Source organism: Cnephaeus nilssonii, assembly GCF_951640355.1.
Source record: "Cnephaeus nilssonii genome assembly, chromosome: 8".
Lineage (NCBI taxonomy): Eukaryota > Metazoa > Chordata > Mammalia > Chiroptera > Vespertilionidae > Cnephaeus > Cnephaeus nilssonii.
Window position 1 is genome coordinate 7,921,834 of NC_137079.1, and position 22,617 is coordinate 7,944,450.

Here is a 22,617-nt window from a genome sequence, read left to right on the forward strand (position 1 = left end):
ATGAGGTCGATATGCAGATGACAGCGGTAGGACTCCATAAAGGAACTCCTTCTCTTAATTCCACTGAGTTCTCATTGCACCGACCCTAGGATGGCCCTCCCTGTTCACAGGTTCAATACGTTTTCGTGTGTGTGTGTGTGTGTGTGTGTGTGAAGAACTTGCTATCTGTATGTGAGAGCATTTGTATTAAAAGTTGCTCTTTTAATTTTATACTTTATTGCAAACATCTTAATAATGGAACATTTGCATGGTTCCTTATAAACATTAAGGTATGTACATTTTTAAAACAGACATAATGCTGAACATCGAATATGCTACCGTGTAGTGTAACTATCACAAACAATTCGTGTGACTTTATCGGGGAGGTCTGGGACCGACCGCACAATATCTCCAAGGTATGCCTGGATAGTCCTTCTCAATGAAAAATAAGCAAAACAGGATCTCTGTACAGAAACACGGTTAATGAAGTCTTCTTTTTTTTAAAGCACAGTCGTACCTTTCCTGGTCAAGTTCTGCACCCCCGGGGAGGGGAGTTGTGCGGAGGGCATGGGGATCACTGGGGTTCCTCCCAGTAGGCCCGCAGGAGGTGGCAGGTGGGAGAGGAGAACCCCAGTTTGGGATTAGGAACTGCTGGCAACTTTTCCTGGTTGAATTAAGTTTTAAAAAGCCACTTCCAAGGGCACATCCACCAGCAAGTGAATCCACTTGTTCCAGCAGGAGGTGGGAGGTGGGGGCGGGGGTGGAGCGTGGGGAGGAGCGACTAGTTCAGCTCCGGGAGGAACCCAGGTCTGCCCCGGGTCGCGGGGTGTCCCCTGGGGCCTCCCGGTCTCCCCTGAGCTCCGCCACCTAAACACACCCCTCCCCCCCCGGCCCTCCGCGCCGCGCCGACCACCTCCCACGTCGGACCGTGCGGATTCCTCGGGCGAGTCCAGCCGAGGGCTCCCGGACTCGGCGCCAGCGGCCCGCCTCCTCCCGCGTCTCCGCCCCCCGCCGGGCCGCCGGGCGCCGAGGGAGGCGAGGGAGCCGCCGCCGGAACGTGAGCGGCGCCCGGAGGGTGGCCCGGAGCCGCAGGTAACGCGCCGGAGCCCGGCGGCTGGAGCGGGCTGCGCGGGGCGACCTGGCGGGCGAGGCCGGCCGGCCCGGGGCACGGACGCTCCCGGCTGGGCGCGCGGCGGCGGTCCCGGTCCCCGGGAGGCGGTGGCCGCGCTGAGCCGGGTCCCGCGGCGGCGCCCATGCCCCCGAAGATGGAGAAGTTTCTGCAGATCGCGCCGCACTCCCTGGCCATCGTGCTGGGCCCGGCCGAGGGTCCGCCGGGGGAGAGGTCCCGGGCCGTCCCGCCCGCGCCCCCGGCCCAGCCGCGGCAGCTCGCCCGGCACCACATCGGCTACGAGATCTTCGCCGACTTCAAAGCCGAGAACATGCAGCACTTCTGGAACAGGAAGGTCACGGCCGCCGTGGCGGAGACCTTCTTCCTGGGCTGGATCGACGAGCAGGTCCTGCTGGTCCAGGGCAAGGAGGAGCACCTGGAGGCGCTGCGCGAGGGCTGGGCGCGCCGGGCGCTGCGGCCGCCCGCCGGCTTCCACATCCGCTGCCTCGGTGAGTCCGGCCGCGGGGCCCCCGCCCGCCCCGCCGAGCCCGCAGCGCGCACCCGGGAAGCCCCCGCCTCTCCCGGGCCCCGCGCGCTCCCCCCACCCCCTGCGCCTGGTCGGGGGAGGGGCCGGCGCCTCTGCGCGCGCGGGATTGGGGAGCGCTGGCACCTAAGCCGGGATTTGTGCCTTTCCCGCCCGCCTCCCGGCCGCCCGCGGAGCCTCCCCGGCGGCGGGGCGGTGCCGGGGGCTGGCCCGGTGGGGCTGGCCCGGTGGGGACGGCCAGCCAGGTAGGCGGTGGCGGCGGCGCCGGAGGCTCGGCGGGTCCGCGGCCGCTCGGGGGCTGCGAGGCGCACCTTCGGATCGGGCCGGGGAGCGAGCGCGAGTCGGAGAGAATCGGGAGAGGACGCCGGTGGCCTCAGGTGCGCGGGCTCCACCGCGGGCGGGCGGCGGGCGGCTCCGGTGCGCGGCCGCCGGGCACGTCCTTCCCGGGGATGCGCCGGCCGCGCCGGAGCTGGTGGCCTCTCCTCGCCGGCATTTCTGCGCGAGGCCGAGCTGCAGCTGTCGTCTTCCGTGTCCCGCCGGCATCTTCTCCAGGTCGTTGGTGTGTTGCAGGAAGGAAGGGACTCGAGGAGGACCGGGGAGTCCGGTCCTCAACAGCAGAGCCAACAGAGAGCCCCGTCGGGGACACTCGCCGCGCACGTGGTGTCGGAGGGGCTGCGTTTTACTGCGCACTTGATGCACTTCTCTGCATCCCGTTCGCATCCCCCTTTTTAGTGTCGTGCCGTGGGCATGGCGGCTGAACGCGTGTGTAGAGCCAAGAATCGTGTTTCTTCTCTGAAACGATGCCAAGAAAGAAAGCCTTCTTTCTGGTGCCAAGGTTTGGAGATTCTTTCGTGACACTTTGGGAGGAGGTCCAAAGTTCAGAAGCGACGCGACGGTACGGGCGCCTCCCCAGCCGCCCCCTGGCCGCGCTGCCTCCCCCCAGGGACCCGCTGTCACTCCCCGCGGCCTCCCCCCAGCACGTGGCAGCGTTTCACACGTTTTCTTGTGCTTGGTCTGTGCTCGCGGAGCTGAGATCTGGACAGAGCTTCCCCGGGATTGAATAGACAGAAACCTGGTAAGGCTTGCATCTTGTTTGTTCTGAAACCTGTGCCCAAGTTCAAAAGGTGCCTCAGTTTCCTCCTTTACTGACTTGAGCAGAAACCTCCATGACGCCCCTGGCATTAAGCGGCTTTAGGACAGGGGCCAAGATGAAGGCCTCTGAGGCCCGATCTGCCTCGTGCTGGAGGGCGACACACGGGAGGGAGGGAGAGTATATGGGGTCATTGCCATTTTAAGAGTTTTCTTTCTTGATGTTCCGTGTGGTCTTTGACTTTTTATCTTGGCAAATTTCAAACACAAAAATATAACCCAACAATATCAGCCCTTCACTCCCTGGGAAAACGGAGGCATCCGGTACCCAGCAGGGACGGTGCCTGCTGCTGCCCAAGTGGGAACTTTCTTTTGAACGTGTGGGGGCGCAGCATCTCACCTGGAATTCTGCTTCAGTAATGACGGGAAAACAAACGAATTGTTTGAGGGAGTTTACCCACTATGAAAATTCTCTAAGGAAACTGCAGTGTCTGCTGCAAAGGTTTCCTAATTTTTTGTTGAAATCTATCTATCTATCTATCTCTATCTATCTATCTATCTATCTATCTATCTATTTAATTGAGCTTTGAAATTCCAAAGTCTGGGAGTCACTGGTGACTGGCTCCAGCCTTTCATTTTGAGCCACAGTAGCCATGTTGACAAGTTCATAGGCTCAAAAACAAACAAACAAAAACCACGACTCCCCCCCTCCCCACCCCCATCCCCACACCAAAGAACAAAACCCCACCCCAGGATGTCCGCAGAGGGAGCCGGGCTCTGGCTGCACTCTGAAGAGGGAGTGACGTTCTGTGGGAAGATCCCTGAATCTGACCAGTTTCTTCTCACAAGCAGGAACCACTAGCTTTGATGCTTGGTTAGTAACACAGTTTCTTGCAGCATAATTTTCAACGGACCCCCCCCCCCCCCCCCCCCCCGACTGTACCGTCTGCATCACTCTCAGGGACTTTGGTGTGGTTTTGTGATCTTGGCTAACTATTCCGTCCGTGTGGAACAGCCAGGAAAACAGACACACAGGTGAGCATTACTGAAGGCATTATATTCCCACTCCTCGAACGTGCGTAAATTCATTAGTCTCCAGGCGTCCTCTTAAACAACTGGTAGGCAAATGCCTGTGTACATGTTATTGTTCGTGTGGTAAATTATTATTTACGCAATCTGATTGTTTTCCAGGTGGTCTCTTAGAGAGTGGTAATAAAATTGCTCCGTTAGATCCTCGCAGTGAGGAAGGAGAGGAAGGCTTGGGGCTCCGCTCCCATCCTGCCCTCCCCCCATACCCCCCGCCCTTCCACCCCCTGCTCCACCCCAGGGTGTGCGCACCAGCACCTCCGAGTGGAGAGAGGTCTGTGCCCAGCTGCTGGGGAGTGGAGAGCCCACAGCCCACAGCAGGACGGATGGCGAGCTAGCATTTGGTTGGGTAACTGGAAACATTTGCATTGAAGTGGCGTGCATTCCTGCGCCTGTAATCCCAGAAGTAGGAGGTTCCAAGCAACTGTTAACTTCCAGGTGGGGTCGGACGAGGAGGAGATGATTACCGGGTTCGGCAGGAAGCAGGGAGTTCAGCAGCTCACAAAGGAAAAGCCGTTTTCATATGGAATATCCAGTTCACGACTTGGCAGTAACCTACTCGGGCATGTGGGGAAAAGCTCAGACTTGGTTTCCAGGACTGACCAAGGGGATGTGTGCGCGCAGGAAACGAGTAACGTTTCAAAGCTGTGCTGGACATTTCCAGCAAATTACATTCAGTTAAACCCCACACATGTTTAGCGAGTGCCTACGCGTGCCACCCTGAGATTCCAGAGGCAGGGGAGGCAGGCGGGTGAGGCGGGCGCCTGCTTTGGGACACTGACAAGAGCGAAGAGGGTGGCAAGGGCTTCGAGGACAGTGAGCAAGGAGCCGTCACTTCTGCCTCCTGAGCGGGTGGAGAGCTTGGCCAGCGAGGAGGCTCTGAGCTGGGCCTTGTGCAGATGTGGGGTACGAGGGGTTCACTCAGAGCAGGAGAGCAAGAGCATGAGCCGGGGGGTCCTGCCATGTTTGGGAACCGGCTGGTTTTGGGGGTGGTGGTGTGAGAGAACGGGGTGCAAAGACAATGGGAAGGGTGGCTAGGGCTTGGTGTGAAGAGTTAGAAGCCACTGGTGGCTTTTAATTAGGGAGGGAGTGACATGATTTGATCTTCCGTATAATGAGAATCTGGGGCCAGGGAGGGTGCTGGGTGGGACGGGAGGGGATTAGATGCAGGCGCGCCAGCTGTGGGAACAGCTGTGGGGAGGGATGAAGAGCGCTGTGTTGGAGGACGTGCTCTCTGACGGTGGGTCCATTCCCATCGCCGAGGGAGATGCCACTGCCGCCGGGTGAACCCGTAGGCCTTTGTATGAGCCCGGGTGCTCCCCTCTCCTGGGGCTCATGAGACTTTAGGACCCGCCAGCTGTAGGTTCCCCGAACTTCAGGTCACAGGGAGCCTGGGGGAGTGTCCCTGACCCCCGACCCTCCACGGTTCTTTACACTTTCCCAGCTTCTCCTTTGATAGTTAAATAGTTGGGACCCAATGCGCTCTTTCAGCTTTAAATCAGAACTTAGGTTTTACATTATCCAATTGCCTAGAACAGTGGTCGGCAAACCGCGGCTCGCGAGCCACATGCGGCTCTTTGGCCCCTTGAGTGTGGCTCTTCCACAAAATGCCACGGCCTGGGCGAGTCTATTTTGAAGAAGTGGCGTTGGAAGAAGTTTAAGTTTAAAAAATTTGGCTCTCAAAAGAAATTTCAATCGTTGTCCTGTTGATATTTGGCTCTGTTGACTAATGAGTTTGCCGACCACTGGCCTAGAACATACGAGCATCAAGATTTTATTTCAATATTCCATTCCAGTATCTCTGTTGGTTTTCTCAGAAAGAGTTGCTCTCTTATAGTGGTTTCTCCAAGTAGTAAAATTTTAAGACGCAGAATTGTGTTTATTTTTCAGAATGTATACTCCAAAATATTTAGTGCGCACGCCCCCCAAAAGTTGGTTTTAGTGACATCAACTTCAAAGGGAGTGACTTTCCTAGGTGATGGCTGGGATTGCTGAACGAGTGTTACCAAGCTTTTTGAATTAGAGATAGTGGTTCATTCCGCAACTGGGTCACCTCCCATTTTCTGGGGGATTTGTTCTGGGAACCAACATGGATAACAAATGTGCTTGTACACTTGGAGGTTCATTCCAGTGGGGCAGCAGACATTTCAAAAATTAAACCAAGAAATAAGAATTGCAGGTAGTTATCATGCTGTAAAAATGAAGCCGGTGACAGAATAGAGTGGAGGGGAGGAACGAGATCAGAGCCAACCTTTGTGGATCATTTACTGTTTTCTAAGTGCTTTGTTTTTCTTAGCTCATCGTTAAGACACCTGTACTGTTCAGGTGTCATTATTTTACCCAGTGAAAAGAGTGGGGAACAGAAAGACGTCTTCAAGGACACCTAGTTGGTAGGCGACAGGGCCCGGGTGGACCCAGGAAGCGGGGTGGGAGAGCCGGGGCTTTGCGTGCCTGCTCTGTGATGCTTCCTCTCAGGAGCCTTGGGTGTACGAAGGAGGGGCAGATGGAAATGAGCCTGACTCCTTGGAGGAACCGAAAAGAAAGCCGGGGGCCTGGGGCTTGAGAACCACAATGGAATGGAAGGGGTGATGGGACCAGAGCTCAGAGGGGCTGGCCGACTCCGGGTCATGTGGGGCCTCATGGGATTTTATTCAGCGGCAGCAAGGCCAGCGAGGTAACGACCAGCCAGTATACGTAGAGCATTGGGGTGGGGTCTGTAGAATGTCCAGAAAAGTCTCAGACGTGGACCCTACTCTTAACCCTTTGCACTCGCTTGCTTTTTTCTCGATTCTTGCTACCGATGTTATCCGTTGTGCAAAAGGTTAAGGAAGCTTCCCTCTCATATGAAAATCTCAGGGCTGCCCTCGCTGGTTTGGCTCAGTGGATAGAGCGTTGGCCTGGGGATCAAAGGGTCCCAGGTTCAATTCTGGTCAAGGGCCATGTACCTTGGTTGCAGGCTCCTCCCCGACCCGGGATCTGGTCGGGCGCATGCAGGAAGCAACCAATCCATGTGTTTCTCTCTGTCTCTCCCTCTCTCTTCCACTCTCTAAAAACCAATTGAAAAATATCCTCGGGTGAGGATGAACAAAACAAACAAAAAGTTAAAAAAATACATTTATCAAAATCTCAGGGTTAAGTCTACGCAGTGAACAATGATGCATTTCAAGTTTTATTAATTTCCAGGTGGCCGTAAAAATGTTTTTATGAATGACCTCACTCCGGCTCAAAGAGCTTTCCAGGAGAGGCGTGTCGGCTTCATCGCAGTAAAGCATTTAGGATGAACTTCCGGACCTGAGGCCTCGCTGGGGTAACGCCGAGGCTTTGCAGGGATTTGTCCCTTTCACCTCCGACGCCTTAATCCTAATGATGCTTGTCTCCCTCTCCATTCGGAGGTGAAATTGCTGGGTGTCCCCAGGTTCTTCTTAAAGGGGCGTGACACCGGAAGGGCAGCTGTCTGCATCTCGTGCTGCAGTGAAAACACTTGGGTGCTTTCGTCCTGAGGTGGAGCCCATATTTTGGGGTAAAAAACTCACAGAGGTTTGTTAGGTACAAACCACTTGCTACAAAAAATTTGAAGCATTTCATTCTGCATAAAATACCTCACAGCGGGATGTGTGACCGCTTTTAAAAATAGGATTTCGGTATATGCCTGGGCTTTGGCATCGTCTCTCAGAGTTCGGAGATTGTGCTTGTGTTATTGCCCGACTCGCCTTACTCGTTGGTAAAACAAGCTTTCAGCCCTTCCATGCTGTAAGTCGCTGAACACGTAACGTAATCGCAGGCGCTTCCTAATTTGGGGTAACTAATTATCTGGCTTGTAGTTTATCTCAGCGAGGAGGTTAAATAGATGTTCTGGTCAAGTACAGGCTGTAAATATAATCTATTAGTATATAACCTGTGTATAGTCTATGTATAATGTAAGTTTATCTTTGAGAAGGTCATACGCCAAGAGCTTTTCAACACACTGAAACCAGGGACATCAGAGGATGCTTAAAGCCACTCTTGATATTTGGGTAGCGATCAATCTCTCTTACGGAGGACAGTGAATTTGGACACCGCCAGGGCCAGAACCAGAGGTCTCCCTTTGAAGAATCTGAGAAATGACCGAGATAAAGAGGCAAAAGGATTCATCCGAGTGTTGGGGTGTGAAGATGAGGGCAAACCCTCCTGGGAGGGCAGACCCAGCAAAGAAGAAAGTCCACCGGTGGTGTGGACGCCACACGGGGCAGACGCCAGGTCGTGAGCCCTAACAGTCTGAGAGCTCACCCCTGTGCTGTTGGTTTTACTCTAAACGACAGCCCATCTGTCAACATCGAATGACTTGTCTCCAAAGCCAGGATGTCACTTCTCCCTCCCAAATGCTGATCACGTGCGGAGTGTAGACAGTCCCTCGGTCTGTGAGGATGCTGGCTGATTAGTGGTTCGTCCAAAATACCCCCTTTTCGTAAATCCAGGGCGCCCTGAAGGCTTGCCAGTGTCTTCAGCGGGTGGAATCCAGTCTGGTGGTTCCGTCTTCCTAGCCCGGACGACGTAGCTTCTGTCCTCACAGTGAATCGGGTGCTGGAGGCTGCTGAGAGGCTGCTGGAGCTGGTGGAAGGATGCTGGGAAGATGCTGGGAGGATGCTGGAGGCTGATGGGAGGATGCTGGGGAGATTCTGGGAGGATGGTGGAGGCTGGTGGGAGGATGCTGGGAGGATGCTGGAGGATGCTGGGAGGATGCTGGAGGATGCTGGGAGGATGCTGGAGGATGCTGGGAGGATGCTGGAGGATGCTGGGAAGATGCTGGGAGGCTGCTGGGAGGCTGCTAGGAGGATGCTGGAGGATGCTGGAGGCTGATGGGAGGATGCTGGGGAGATTCTGGGAGGATGGTGGAGGCTGGTGGGAGGATGCTGGGAGGATGCTGGAGGATGCTGGGAGGATGCTGGAGGATGCTGGGAGGATGCTGGAGGATGCTGGGAGGATGCTGGAGGATGCTGGGAAGATGCTGGGAGGCTGCTGGGAGGCTGCTAGGAGGATGCTGGAGGATGCTGGAGGCTGATGGGAGGATGCTGGGGAGATTCTGGGAGGATGGTGGAGGCTGGTGGGAGGATGCTGGGAGGATGCTGGAGGATGCTGGGAGGATGCTGGAGGATGCTGGGAGGATGGTGAGAGGATGCTGGGAGGCTGCTAGAGGCTGCTGGGAAGATGCTGGGAGGATGCTGGGAGGCTGGTGAGAGGATGCTGGGAGGATGCTGGGAAGATGCTGGGAAGATGCTGGGAGGCTGCTAGGAGGCTGGTGGGAGGCTGCTAGGAGGCTGCTGGAGGATGCTGGGAAGATGCTGGGAGGATGCTGGGAGGATACTGGGAGGATGCTGGCTCCCAGGAGGCTGAGATGCAGGGGTCCTCCACTTCCTTCCTGGGGGAACGTTGCTGCATCTTCACACCTTCCTCCCTCCCCCCACTTTCCCTCCAGGTTTGGGGCAATTTTTCCTTTTAAACCTTTGCAACAAAAGGTTAGGATAACAACTCTGACTTTCTACTTCTAAGCTACCTCCCCCCCCCCCACTAGAATTTTCTGGAAACTAGAGGTCTCCTTATGTGTCAGGACAATAGAACTCACTCAGCACCTGCTCTTCGAGGGAAGGTTATCTTCGGAGATTTCAGGCTACTCCCCCCATCATTACCCTTCCACCCTTGGCAGTGACCTTCACCCTTGGGAGAGTCCAAGATAGTTTCCTGACATCTTCAGCACGAAGACGAGGGGAAAACCTGTGTATTTGGTTCCCAGAGGGGACACCTCCCAGAAATGATGTTGACAACAGGCTGGTATTTACAGATGTCCCTGCACCTTGGGCTGCGGCCTCCGTCAGGCTGCTTTCTTCTCTGGGGCCAGTCCTGCAGTTCGAAGCCACCTGTTGCCCCAGCTGCCCGCCCCGTCTCCCAGTGCCCCCGTCTCCCAGTGCCCCCGTCTCCCAGTGCCCCCGTCTCCGAGTGCCCCCGTCTCCCAGTGCCCCCGTCTCCCAGTGCCCCCGTCTCCCAGTGCCCCCGTCTCCCAGTGCCCCCGTCTCCCAGTGCTCCCGTCTCCGAATGCTCCCGGTGAAGGCGGCCCCGCAGCATCTGCCCTCCACGCCTTCCTGTTTCCCGAGGAAGCAGCATCCCAGAGGCGGGCTGTGCCCCGTGCTCGTTCACGGTGTTAAGTGTTTCCCGGCTCCACTTCAGTTTGGAGAAAGGGGTGAGTGGAGAAAGGGGTGAGTGGAGAAGGAGCAGAAACTTTCATTAATGTTGCGACAGGTCAGGCATGTTCTTTCACGTTAACCTGTGGCCTCCTCGAGTCCTTACGGAGGTGCAGCTGACGGGACAGCAGGCCCTCGGTGCCCAGCGCCGCGGGCTGTACCTGGTTCCCATCAGGTAGCCTGCGGTAACATTGGCTTCGTCATGCACCGTTTCCCTTAAAGTCACAGGACCTGTGACAACGTGAGAATGTACTGCGTTTCCGTCTGATAGAAGAGGAAACGGGGGCCAGGGAGGACCCTTGTATGGGCAAGAAGAGCTCTCTCTGACTCCAGAGTCCGAGCTGCCGCCTCTGTGTTTCCATTCTGCGAGGAAGCAGGCCATCAGCTCTTTCTCGTCTAATGAAAGGCATTGCGTCTCCTCGTCGGGGCTGTTATTTCCCCAGCCGGCTATTTTCGTTTTCTGCATAGAAAGTTACACTAAGAGTCTTGGGTCTGAAGGGATTATTCCTCTTGGGTTTTCCCAACATAACATTTAATTTGGTGTGATGAAGTGTGCTTCAATTACGTTGGTTACGGTGCCAGGGAAGTTTTTCTTCTAAAAATTAACAACGTGAGATGCAGCTTCTGGGAATGTTGGATAGTAGGGTTCAGACAGCACATGTGTGACTGCTCATGAATAGAGTGTTAAAGCTATGACGTTGGCGTGCTGTGTAGCCCTACATGCGAGAGAATGCCAGACTGACCGACTGGGTGAGACGGCACCCGACGCACTGCACTGTCGTGACCTCGGACGAGACATAGCCCTTCCGTGCTCAGCCCTGACCTTCTCCCGTCCTGTCCTTTGAGCCCAGAGACACATGCACGGGGTTATAGTGCTGCCAGCAGGCCGACTTAAAATCCAGTTTCCTTCCTCCCTCCCTCCCTCCCTCCCCCTAGAGCAGTGGTTCTCAACCTTCCTAATGCCGCGACCCTTTAATACAGTTCCTCATGTCGTGGTGACCCCCAACCATAAAATTATTTTCATTGCTACTTCATAACTGTAATTTTGCTACTGTTATGAATCGTAATGTAAATATCTGTGTTTTCCGATGGTCTTAGGCTCTACAGCAGCGGTTCTCAACCTGTGGGTCACAAACCTCCCACAGGTTGAGAACCGCTAGCAGGGTTGCCTAAGACCATCGGAAAACACAGATATTTACATTACGATTCATAACAGTAGCAAAATTACAGTTATGAAGTAGCAACGAAAATAATTTTATGGGGGTCACCACGACATGAGGACCTGTATTAAAGGGTCGTGGCATTAGGAAGGTTGAGAACCACTGCTCTAGAGGCTCATAGATGTTGGTGGCCTACAAATTGGGGGAGGGGACAGGCTTATTGAAAACACAGATATCCTGCCTGTCTGGTGTGGCTCAGTAGTTGAGTCCACCTATGAGCCAGGAGGTCACGGTTTGATTCCTGGTCAGAGCACATGTAGGGGTTATGGGCTCGGTCCCCAGTGGAGGGCATGCAGGAGGCAGCTGGTCGATGACTCTCTGTCACCATTGATGTCTCCATCCCTCTCTCCCGCGCTCTCGCTCTGAACTCAATAAACACGTGTTTAAAACAACCACAGTGCAGATGGCCTGCCACCAGCCCAGGAGATTTCCAGGGAGGCAGCTGGGCTTTCAGCCCCCAAGCCAGGCGCCTCTGAAGCAGGAGGCGGAGACCTGCCCCGGGAGGGCGGCCTTGCTGAGGGAAGCTCCTCGCCGACGGCACTGCGGCTCCTCGTCCTGGCTCACTCCAGCTGGAGAGCCCGGGCTGGGGATGGGGTGGGAAGGGGCATGGCGATATACATTTTCCTTTACAGGAGGAGGGTCTGTGGCTGAGAGTGCAGGGTGGTGCGCACAGAAGCTTTGGAGAGCATCATCCACTCAAACACGGGAGCCGCACTGCGGCCAGCCCTGTGGCTGGGCCCCGAGCGGGGCAGCGGTGGGTGCTGCCCAGCTGGGCATGGCCCCGAGGCACAGACAGCCGCGTCCTGAGGGGTTTGCCATGGAGCCCGGAGCGAGGGGAAAGCATGAGAGACTGAAAGGAGCCGGTGGTTAGTGCTCAGAGGAGCAGGGGCAGGTGCAGGGACAGAGGGGCAGGCAACTGCTGCCCCCACGTCCTGCAGCGAGCCAGCGCCCTTAGCCTGGGCTCCGCGGCTGCTTGGTCCTGGAAGGCCCCAGAAAGCAGGCCCTCCATCTCTGGAGGCTTTCTGTTTTTTTTTTTTTTTTTAATGTTTGAGTCCCAATTTCAATGTCCAACAGTTCTGAGACCCAGTTTCAATGTCAAGTAGTTCCTTATGTGTACATGTCAGCAGTGATACCTGGATGACGGACAGATAGTGGCAATGCAGGTCCCACCCTCTCTGGTTTGGTCCTGGGCAACCTGCGTCGACGCACAGCTGCTAGCGTGGCAAGGCGTCGTCCGCGTCCTCCATCTCTGGACCGTTTCTCCTCTTGTCTTCGTGGCTGGAGCAGACCTGACAACTCCTCTCCATTGCAGGAATCCCCGTGGTCTTGGAGGAGTTTTCTGGAGGCTTTCTGTTCGCACCTGCCCCCACCCCGTGTCCTCCGGGACCTGCCGACGTGGAGCCCCTGTCAGCCTGGCGGGACCATGGCTTCTCGGGCTCATCCAGGAGCTGCTTGGCTTCAGGTGTCCTCTTCTGCGCCTGCCGTTGACACTTCCTCGTAAAGCGACCGTTCACTATGTTCTGTCACCTTAAAGAGGGTGGTTCTTCTGCATGTCCGCTTGCTCACAGGAGCAGGTGGCTGTGGGGTTGGGACAGGCCCCCCCCCCCCCAATAGACAGTGCTGTATACTGGGACTGGGCTTCTTTCTCAGGGGAGAGGATGCGGGTGACACTTTGGAAACATTAAAATCGATGTTCGAAGCACGAAAGGCCCCAAACTGTGGAGAAAGGCAAGAAAGGCTTGTTTTCTAACCTGGAGCTCAGGGTTTTACAAAAGACGCCCTGTAGGCCGCGGTGACCTTGGGAGGCGGTGGGGGGAGGCAGGGAGGCGAGGGTAGGGGTTGGGGGGAGACGGGGCGCTGATGGCTCTGAATCGTTGTTTTCCAGTGGTGGTGCTGAGCGTGCTATTTCGCCACCTGAACCCCAGTAAACAGCAGGACGCACTCCGATTGTGTGGACTTTGGCTGCTCAGTGCACCTTAGGGCTGGTTTTTATTTATTTGAAGCAAACCGGTTCTGGAGACATTGGTGGGAGGGAGAGATTGATTTATATTGGAAACTGCTCGTGCCAAACCAAGAAGTAAAGACAGAGAGGAGGAGAGAAACTTGTCGTAACAGAGGCAGAGCTTCAGTGGGACGAAGTCCATGGAGGCAACGTCGGATGGAAACTGCTGGTGGTGTCAGCTCAGGATACCAGGCCAATTAGTTATCAAAGGTTTTCTGTGGGAGGAAACTTTAATGTGATGAATTTTGTCTTCTCTTCTTTTAAAAATGAACGCCTTCTATATCTTTTTGACCCAATGGAAGAAACAAGCTCAGAATCCCCCCCCCCGACATTCTCCCCCCCCCCCCCAGTTTCTTTGTTCTCTTAAAATAATATCACAACATACCACTCCTTACAAAGTGGCCAGAAGTAAGAAAGCCCAGCGGTATATGGTAATGTTTGTAGTGAAAATGTAAAGGGAAATTTAGCCAGCAAATGGACATGCAATTTGGATAAACTGTATTTTATATGGGTATGTACTCATAAAGTGACGATTAGTTGATAAAATCACATTGGGCATAATACCTTTTAATTTGCCTCAACTATTTAAATGACTTTAGATCTGTATAAACATGCTGTGCTGAAATAAGTATTCCTTTTTTTTTTAAAAAAATGATTTTTTTCTCTCTCTTCCTCTCTCATTAAAATTTCTGGAAATTTATTAGCAGACGAGAGGGGTCAGTCACGTGCTAGCAGAATGTAAATGGAAGTTATTTCTAACGAGCAGTTGGACATGAATTTGTGGGTCCACGTACTTTCAATGACGATTTGTAAGACTGACTCCTCTTTACTAGGTAAATCTGAACTGGCCAATCTGAAGGTCAGGAGTATAAGCTGTTTGCCTGGCCGGTGTGGCCTAGTGGTTGAGCGTGGATCCATGAACCAGGAGGTCACTGGTTCGATTCCTGGTCAGGGCACATACCTGGGTTGCAGGCTGGATCCTCAGTAGGAGGTGTGCAGGGCGCTGCCTATCAATGATGATTCTCTCTCATTGATGTTTCTCTCTATCCCATTCCCTTCCTCTCTCTGTAAAATCAATAAAAACATATTAAAAAAAAAATAAAAGGTCTCACCTACAAAACCGAGTCTGAGCTGTTCAAAAACGGCTTTTACTCCCAAGGAGAGGGAGTTAGAGCTTGTGCGGGTGTGGCAAGAGAGAGAAAGTGATCCGTTTTCCCTCAGCCCCGACGCTCTGTACTCAGGAGTTCTGTGATGAAGCGTGTGGACTCGGAATGAGTGAACGTGGTCCTTTGTGAATGGCTAACATATTTAATTTTCCAGGCAGGTAGGCCGTTGTGCTGCCTTTGTCTTCCTGCCAATAAGATTGCCCAAGCATGCCCTGACTGGTTTGGCTCAGTGGATAGAGCGGCGGCCTGCGGACTGAAGGGTCCCAGGTTTGATTCCGGTCAAGGGCATGTACCTGGGTTGCGGGCACATCCCCAGTGGGGGGTGTGCAGGAGGCAGCTGATCAATGTTTCTCTCTCATTGATGTTTCTAACTCTATCCCTCTCCCTTCCTCTCTGTAAAAAAGCAATAAAATATATTTAAAAAAAAGAAAAGAAAAGATTGCCCAAGCACTTCAGGCAAGATACTGCCTCCTCAAGTCACCCAAGTTGGAGGCTGGTGACTTGGCTGAGGGTGCCAAGTGGGGGAAATGCAACGACATCCAGCAGAGGCACCAACTTGGCAAAATGTTACAAAAGGGATCAGCCCCGTGATGCGTGCAGTTCACGGCACGGATTAAGTGTCTTTGAGGTACAGCACTGCCTTGGAAATAAGGCTTAGACCAAAGAAAAAAAATCAGTGCGCTGGTATGCTAATGATATTCCAGTGGGAACTTAAGTAAATAGACTGGGTGCTGAAGAGAGGCCGTGGAGAAACGGGTCTGTTGAGCTTTTCGATGAGCGCGCGAGGAGACTGATCACAGGCTTCTCTCGTTGTCAGGGAAGGGGAAAAGGGTTCTCTTTCTCATACCCGAGAGGAAAGGGTGTGAGGTGAGACCATAATTACAGGAAATAATGGACTTCACTGTTCCTGCTCCGCCACGTGACACCCGTGCAGGGAGGGGAACACAGGGCCTTTTAACCAGATCTCTGCCACCGTGCGCGCTGCCACGCTGGGCCGCCCCGCGGCTGCGAGAGCAATGTGGTGCCTTAAATAAAGTAAAAGCATTGCTGGAGAGTTTCTGTTTCTTTTTTAGGAGGGCAGAGGAAGATGCCAACATTACACATGTTAACCTGGCTGGTGTGGCTCGGTGGTTGAGCATCGACCTATGAACCAGGAGGTCACAGTTTGACTGCAGGTCAAGGGCACATGCCTGGGTTGTGGGCTCCATCCCCAGGAGGGGGCGTGCAGGAGGCAGCCGATCAATGCGTCTTACTCATCATTGAAGTTTCTCTCTCTCTCTCCCTCTCTGAAATTAATAAAAGAAATATTTAAAACAATTTAGACAAGTTATATGTACATATCCTGAAAAGAAAATGTTAAGAAATGTATACTTACGTTTTTGTATAAATTAGGATAGATACATGAGATGACCCAAAAGCCTGCTTCCATGAGTGAAGCCAGCTTCAGCATCTTCTTCGGGGCTGGCCAGCAAGCTCCAGAGTCCCTGGACCAGTGCAGGAGGATAAGTAATTTTATGATGCGTGTGTCATGTATGGGTTCATAAATGTATACTGTAAAGAGTAAGATACATAGCAAATGTATTATCAAGAGCCAAGGAATGACATCATTTAGCAAAGACTCCTGCAAACCCTACTTAAAAACCGGCGAAGTTTCATTTTTTTCTCCGAACAATTTTACTTTTCTTCTACACGTGAGATCGGATGGAACTGGAACACATTACCAGAAATCCACAAAAGCTGTGAACGTTTTATATGAATACTTTAACTGAATAGGAAAAACTCCTTATTAGAGGTATTCTCATAAAACCAGCATTATTTTAAAAAGTATTTTTATTGATTTATTGAGAGGGAAAGAGAGAGAGAAACATCAGCGATGAGAGAGAATCATTGATCAGCTGCCTCCTGCATACCCCCCACTAGGGATCGAGGGCACAACCCAGGCATGTGCCCTGACCGGCAATCGAACCATGACCTCCTGGTTCATAGGTCAACACTCAACCTCTTGAGTGTTGACCTATGTTTTACACCTGTCAAGATGTCTTTGGAGAGGAAGTGGAGAAGAAATTCCAGTCAGTCACTCCAAGGCAAGTGCTGAGTTCCTGAGTTGACTCTGAGTTAACGCTGTTGCGTTTCCCATGCAGCCATAGAGCAGGCACCATGTTTGCTGTTGGCGGTGATGGTGAACTTGGGTTCCCCTGGTCTGGTTGCGGTCCATACCTGAGGTCCCGGTAGACGGAAAACGGATGCACCGTTTTCTCAAGGGAGACCACCGCTAAAGCTTTGAAATGGTGTCGGCATTCTTAGAAGCTAGTGGATTGGATCCAACAAGGGGAAAAGAAACCCTCTAACTGTTTTGGGGCTGAGTTAGAAAACACTGGTTTCCAAATCGACTGAGGAATCCGGGAGAAGACCCCGGTCCTTCCCAATGAGGTGGCTCGTGGCAGCCCAAGGGTGGGCCCAGCACCTGGGGGTGCTCCTTGGTCTGTCAGCCACTGAGTGCGGATTCCAGGGCTCATCCCCCGGGGGCTGAGGGAGGTGACTGCGTGCAGATCGGCGAGTGAAGGGATGGAGCAGCCTGCTTTGGGGAGCGCAGGGAAAAGACCGCCTTCTTTGCATTTAGGAACAGTGTTTAGTTGGAGCATTGCATCTTTGGTGGTAAAATCTGAAACCCTGAACACACTGAAATGGATACTCCAAGGCAGTGGTTGGCAAACTGCGGCTCGTGAGCCACCTGCGGCTCTTTGGCCCCTTGAGTGTGGCTCTTCCACAAAATACCACGGCCTGGGCGAGTCTATTTTGAAGAAGTGGCGTTAGAAGAAGTTTAAGTTTAAAAAATGTGGCTCTCAAAAGAAATGTCAATCGTTGTCCTGTTGGTGTTTGGCTCTGTGGACTAATGAGTTTGCCGACCACTGCACCAAGAGATTAGGAACCATCAGTACAGTCCATACATTTATAGCCAATTTAAAACATGTTAAAACTTATTTTTTTTTTTTGACTTGATGGCCCTCTCAAGGTGCCCTGTGAGTGATTTTTTGGAAGTTCCATCACATCAGTCTGTCGGATGAGGCCAGGCATCTGTGCTGGATGCTGGTGGAGAGTTGCACCTGTGAGCTTCTGAGGAGAGACCCCTCTCACCCGTGTTGGTGGAAAGAACTCCAAGAGCAGCTGGGAAAAGGGACTTGATTCAGGTGTCAGGCGTCCCTTACAGATCACTTGCATTGAAATAGACAAACATGCTCCTCCAGGTATTCTCTTACTTCTTCTCACCCGAGGATATAAAAAACAAACAAAAAAACAAGCAGAGAACCCTCGATCTCACAGTGACTCTCACTGTACCTGTGGTGAGCGAGCATCCTCAGCCTTCTTCAAATATGTTGTGTGAGGAAGAAAAAATATTTCAAGGTTCCTAGAAACAGGTATTTTTGAAAATATCATTGTGTTGATAGAGACTTCCGTGTTTACCGGAAGGAGGCGTGAGTTGAGAAGGCTTGAAAAATACTGCCAGAGTAATCACAAGTAGGAAAATAAAGTTCCTCCGTTCGACGTGCTCACCTGAGGGCTGTGGCTTCATTTTTTCCCATTGGAACTGCCCCTGGAAGAGAAGGTGGCAGGGTTACGCTCTGAAACAGGGTAATCGAATGTTCTGGAAAAGAGTGTTGCGATGCCGTTGAGATTTGAAGTGCTCAGAGAATGGGGAGAGCGAGTGCATGAAAGGCATCAGAATGGAAGGAAAACCCCACGGATACCGGTGAGTGGGGAAGGCACGGTTTTGCGTCGTCCCCTCGTTTCTCTGTTCCGAGGTGTGTGCCGGTTGCACGGTTAATAAAACCCGGAAACGCCAGGTGATTTTTCTTGCCTGACGAAGATGATGTTCTCCGTCCTTGGGGCTGATAACCTGCTGTGCTCACGCCGCTCGCTGTGTTTTTGGCTGCTCCTCCCTGCTGTTGGGGTCTCACCTGGTGAGGAGGGCGGACCCGTCCCTCGGCTCAGCAGCCTGTTCTGTCCTCGGTGGCAGGGCTTCGGTACCAGGGGGGTCGCTGGGCTCCGCGGCCGGCAAGTTCACGCCACCTCTGTCAGATGATGAGCAGGTGCCCTGTCAGAACCCCTGGGCGGACCCGATGCCCACCTGTGCTCGGATCTCCAGCTGTGGGCCTGACAAGTGGCTTGCTCTATTGGGGGAGTAACGGAAGTGAAAAATACAAATGTACCCATGTACCCTTACCTTTTGGGCTTGCTTATTCACCCAACACAGTGTATTGTTCGCTTCGGATGCATCTTGCAAAGGACCGAATTTTCCCTACTTGCCTTGGAAGTACGCTGGCTGAGGACAGGCTGTGGGTAGAGTAGAAGTTGGCGAAGTCCAGTGGTGGCTTTGGGGATTCTCGAAGGAACCCTGAAACTGGATGATAAAAGAAGTGAAGCTGCAGCGTTGTTTTCTGCCCCGGTCCCCCTGGCGTCCTGGCCCCCCTTCCTGATGCCAATCCGATGCAGTGTAACGAATTGTGCCCGGAGGCTGGGCGAGGGCCCTGGCTGGCTGGGAGCCCGTGAGGACCGTATGGGACTGGAATGCAGATAATGGCTTCATTTTCCCGTCTGGGGAGAAGGTGGGGACCTGTAGCGGCAGGCAGGGTAAGTGTGCACGGAAGCCCTGCCCCGCGTTATCCAGCTGGAGCAGAACACTGTAATTCTCTTCCTCCCACCTTCTGGGTATTTCCACCTCTGACTCTGAAGAGACCTGAAGGTGATGCTCCCTCGCTTTAAAGGTCAGGGGTCACAGCTTCACACATTTCTGTGTCCTTTGCTTTGAGGTCACAGGGCTTGGGCCCGGGGCCCCTCAGGGAGGCTGGGAGGCTCGAAGGCCTAGATGTGAGGTTTGTCAGAGTCTACCCCCAACGGCAAGGGGCCGGTTCGCCAGCCCCCACGCCCTCTCAGGCCCCATCCAGCCCCAACTGGAGGGAAGGGGGACAGTCTGCTGAGCCCTCCCCCCCCCCCCGTCCCTGTCCGGCTGACCCCACTCGTGCCTCGGGGGTCTGTGGGCGAGTCAGTGGGGGCGGCGGGGTCTAGGTTACAGAGTGGGAACTGAGGCTATTCCGTCCAGACAGGACCTTGGGCTCAGAGTCTCACCCCTGCCTGCCCCCACCCTTCCCCCACAGGACCTGAGGTGCGGATTTGTGTGGGATCCCACAGCCCGTGGGTCCTGGAACCCAGGCTGGGACGGGGGCAGCGGGGACTTGCGGCTCTGCCCTCCAGGGTGCCACGGTCCTCAGATCCCTTCCCTGCCTGTCCGCTGGCCGTGCAGGCTCTGCCCTGGGGTGTCTGTCACCTCGAGGTGGTGGTGAAGTGGCTTTTCCAGCAAAGGCCCGGGCGGGCCAGCCCCGCACAGCGAGTCCCCGGGGTCCCTGTGCCCTCGGGGAGGCGGCAGGCCCGGGCGCTTAAGGACGAGCTTGGGAAAAGCCCTCATTAACCAGACGCCTTGCGTTAGATTCGGAAGTAGCCCATTTGTAGACATGATCCTAGTTCACCTTCATAGAAACCTCGTGGGTTCTTCTCTCCATGTGACAAGAAACTCCGAGCCCGAGTGTCTTGCCCGACGTCAGGTAAAGTGTGGGGTGCTGAGACATCACATCGCGTTTGCGCGGCGAGCTCTCCCGTCCCCCCACATCCGTCCCCCCCAAAGCCGGGCCTGTGTCCTCTCCCTCCTCCCTGCTCTGTCCAGTGCCCTGTGGTTCTGCTGGGACCTCCAGGTGCTCCTCCAAGTTTATCTCATCAGGTTCTTCCTTCAATAGAAGTTTCGCCACAGTCCTCTAATCAAAGCCCTTGTTCCTTTTACCACAGGGCTGTCCGAGGCCAGGGCTGCCCGGAAGGCCATTGTCAAAGGCAGCCGTGCACTAAGGCCTTCCTTCCCGCCAGCCCCTGCTCTTCCGTAGTCCCCGAGGCCCGGGGCGGGGCGGATGCGGGATGCGCTGCCCCGGCCTCTCCTTCCCAGTCACGTCGCCAGCCGTTCGTCCACGAGAGGCTGCGACACAGCCTGCACTCAGTCTCCCGCCGGAGCCAGCAGTGCCGGGCAGGAGGGACTGCCCCGGGCCGTCGGCGGACAGCTTCAGCCGCCGAGAGCCCGCCGGCGGGCAGGCCTCTCCATCCCAGCGACGGCACAATGTTCCCGGGTTCCCGTGGCCCCCGCCGTCTGTGCCTCTGGACTGGAAATGCTCGGGCAGAGATTTTGTTCCCGGGCGCAGCCTGACTGTTGTAACGGGTGGCGTACACCGCACCTTAAAAAGGGGGTGCCAACAGCACGGCCTTGTCCTTCCCACGCAGCCCCGGTCTCGCTCTCCCGCCCGCAGACGCACAGGGCCACAGACGCACAGGGCCACACGCCTTGTAAAGTCGCTCCGCGTCCCACATGAAGTGCAGGAGTAGACACTTACTTATTTATTTATTTCATATATCCTTTTTTTTAATTGTTTAAAGTATTACATATAGTAGTACATATATCTCTTCCCCCCCCCCCCCCCATTGACCTTCCCCCAGCTTCCCTCACCCCCTGTCGCATGCCCTCATCCCACCCCCCCAGTGTCTTGTGTCCATTGGTTGTGCTTACATGCATGCATACAAGTCCACAGAGTGGCCGAGTAACTTGCCCAGGGTCACCCAGCGGCCCTGCTGCAGAGCCAGTGTGTGAACTCAGGACGTCCGGCTGCCACCTTTGAACTCCGTTAGCCCTTAGATAAGACAACAGCCCCCGCTGCCAGTTTGCACGGTGTGGCCCAGGCACAGAGACAGAGGGACCGACGGCAAGAATTCCCGTTGGGGCGGCTTCGCTGGCGATGGGCCCGGGGTCCGTCCTGATTCCTCTGCGCCACCTCCCGTGCCTTCCCCTCCACTCCGGGCGGTTTGGAAGCAAGTCGCAGGCATCGTGTACTTCCCGTGTGAATCGTTCTCTTCTGTATTACCTCTAAGTGGTGGCTTTAAAAAATACATGCTCGCAACGCCCTGATCCCACTTAAAAACATTACCGGTTGTTCCTTAATATCAGCTCTCCAGTTTGTGTTTAAATGTCTCTGATGGCGGCACAAACATTTCTCACCGTCCCTTTGTTCAAAGCAGGGCCCACACAAAAGATAGCCTGTTTTCAATAGGGATTTTTAAAGCGAAGGACCCGAGCACGTGCGCGTACTGAACTTCGCTCGGTAAACGTTTATCACACGTCGGCGTTGTGCAAGGCGCCGTGCGGGGACGGTGAAAGGTATTTCCAAGGAGGTGCCCACTGGCCGTGGGGACTGGCTGGGTGTAGACAACGGTCCAGGGTAGTGGCCCATTTTGCCTCCGAGGCTGGAACCTGGTCTGAGTGACACAGGGATAGAGCTCTTTTTTTTTTTTTTTTTTTTAATGTATTTTATTGATTTTTTTACAGAGAGGAAGGGAGAGGGAGAGAGAGTTAGAAGCATCAATGAGAGAGAAACATCGATCAGCTGCCTCCTGCACACCTCCTACTGGGGATGTGCTCGCAACCAAGGTACATGCCCTTGACCGGAGTCGAACCTGGGACCCTTGAGTTTGCAGGCCGACGCTCTATCCACTGAGCCAAACCGGTTAGGGCAGGGGTAGAGCTCTTGAGTGAGACAGGGAAGGTGGAAGGAAGAAGCAGTCCAGGAAGATGTGATGGGTCCGTACATCACAGCGGGTGTGTTCTGCATTCCATTCTTCATCTCTGCCTCTCCACTTGATTCTTCGTCAATGATTGAACGTCCTTATGTTGGCTTCCCCCCCCTCCCCCCTTAAAAATTGATAGAAATTTGGATGTTCTTAGTGATGAGTCTTGGAGTAAAGAAAATAAGCGTGTTGGGGTAAATGCATGCACGTTAGCGGCATAATCCTCGTGGTGAAAGATGTGAGTTGTAAGATACAAGCTTTTCTTGTTTAGCCTTGGCTCTCACGCACTGGAAAATGTCTTGTCAAACGAGTAAGCGTTCAGGGGCCTGGACGCGTGCAGGTCTGTGAAATGGTTCTGTTGGCTTTGAAGGAATTCACCCCTTTGTTTGGGGGACCTTGCTAACTTCAAAGGAAAGTGTCCTGACTTGCCTTGTGTTTGATGAACTTTTTTTCCTGTATTTAACCAAGATGGCCCTTTAAGACAAGACGGGTAAGTCATGTGGGCACTGAAAATCGCTGCTGAGACCTGCTGCCTCAGACATGAGTCCCATCAGGTCGGCC

At 54.1% G+C, this 22,617-nt stretch overlaps 1 protein-coding gene across 4 annotated transcripts in view; it reads left to right on the plus strand.

The window, feature by feature from the left end:
• The first annotated feature begins 344 nt into the window (after window positions 1–344).
• STOX2 (storkhead box 2) overlaps window positions 345–22,617 on the plus strand; it is a 201,636-nt gene continuing 179,363 nt past the window's right edge. For 2 of the 4 annotated variants that reach the window (XM_079779214.1, XM_079779215.1), the window contains exon 1: window positions 345–1,596. In XM_079779214.1, coding sequence (XP_079635340.1) covers window positions 1,233–1,596 — 364 coding nt within the window. In that variant the 5' untranslated portion in view covers window positions 345–1,232. The other 2 variants (XM_079779218.1, XM_079779217.1) reach the window with 2 other exon arrangements.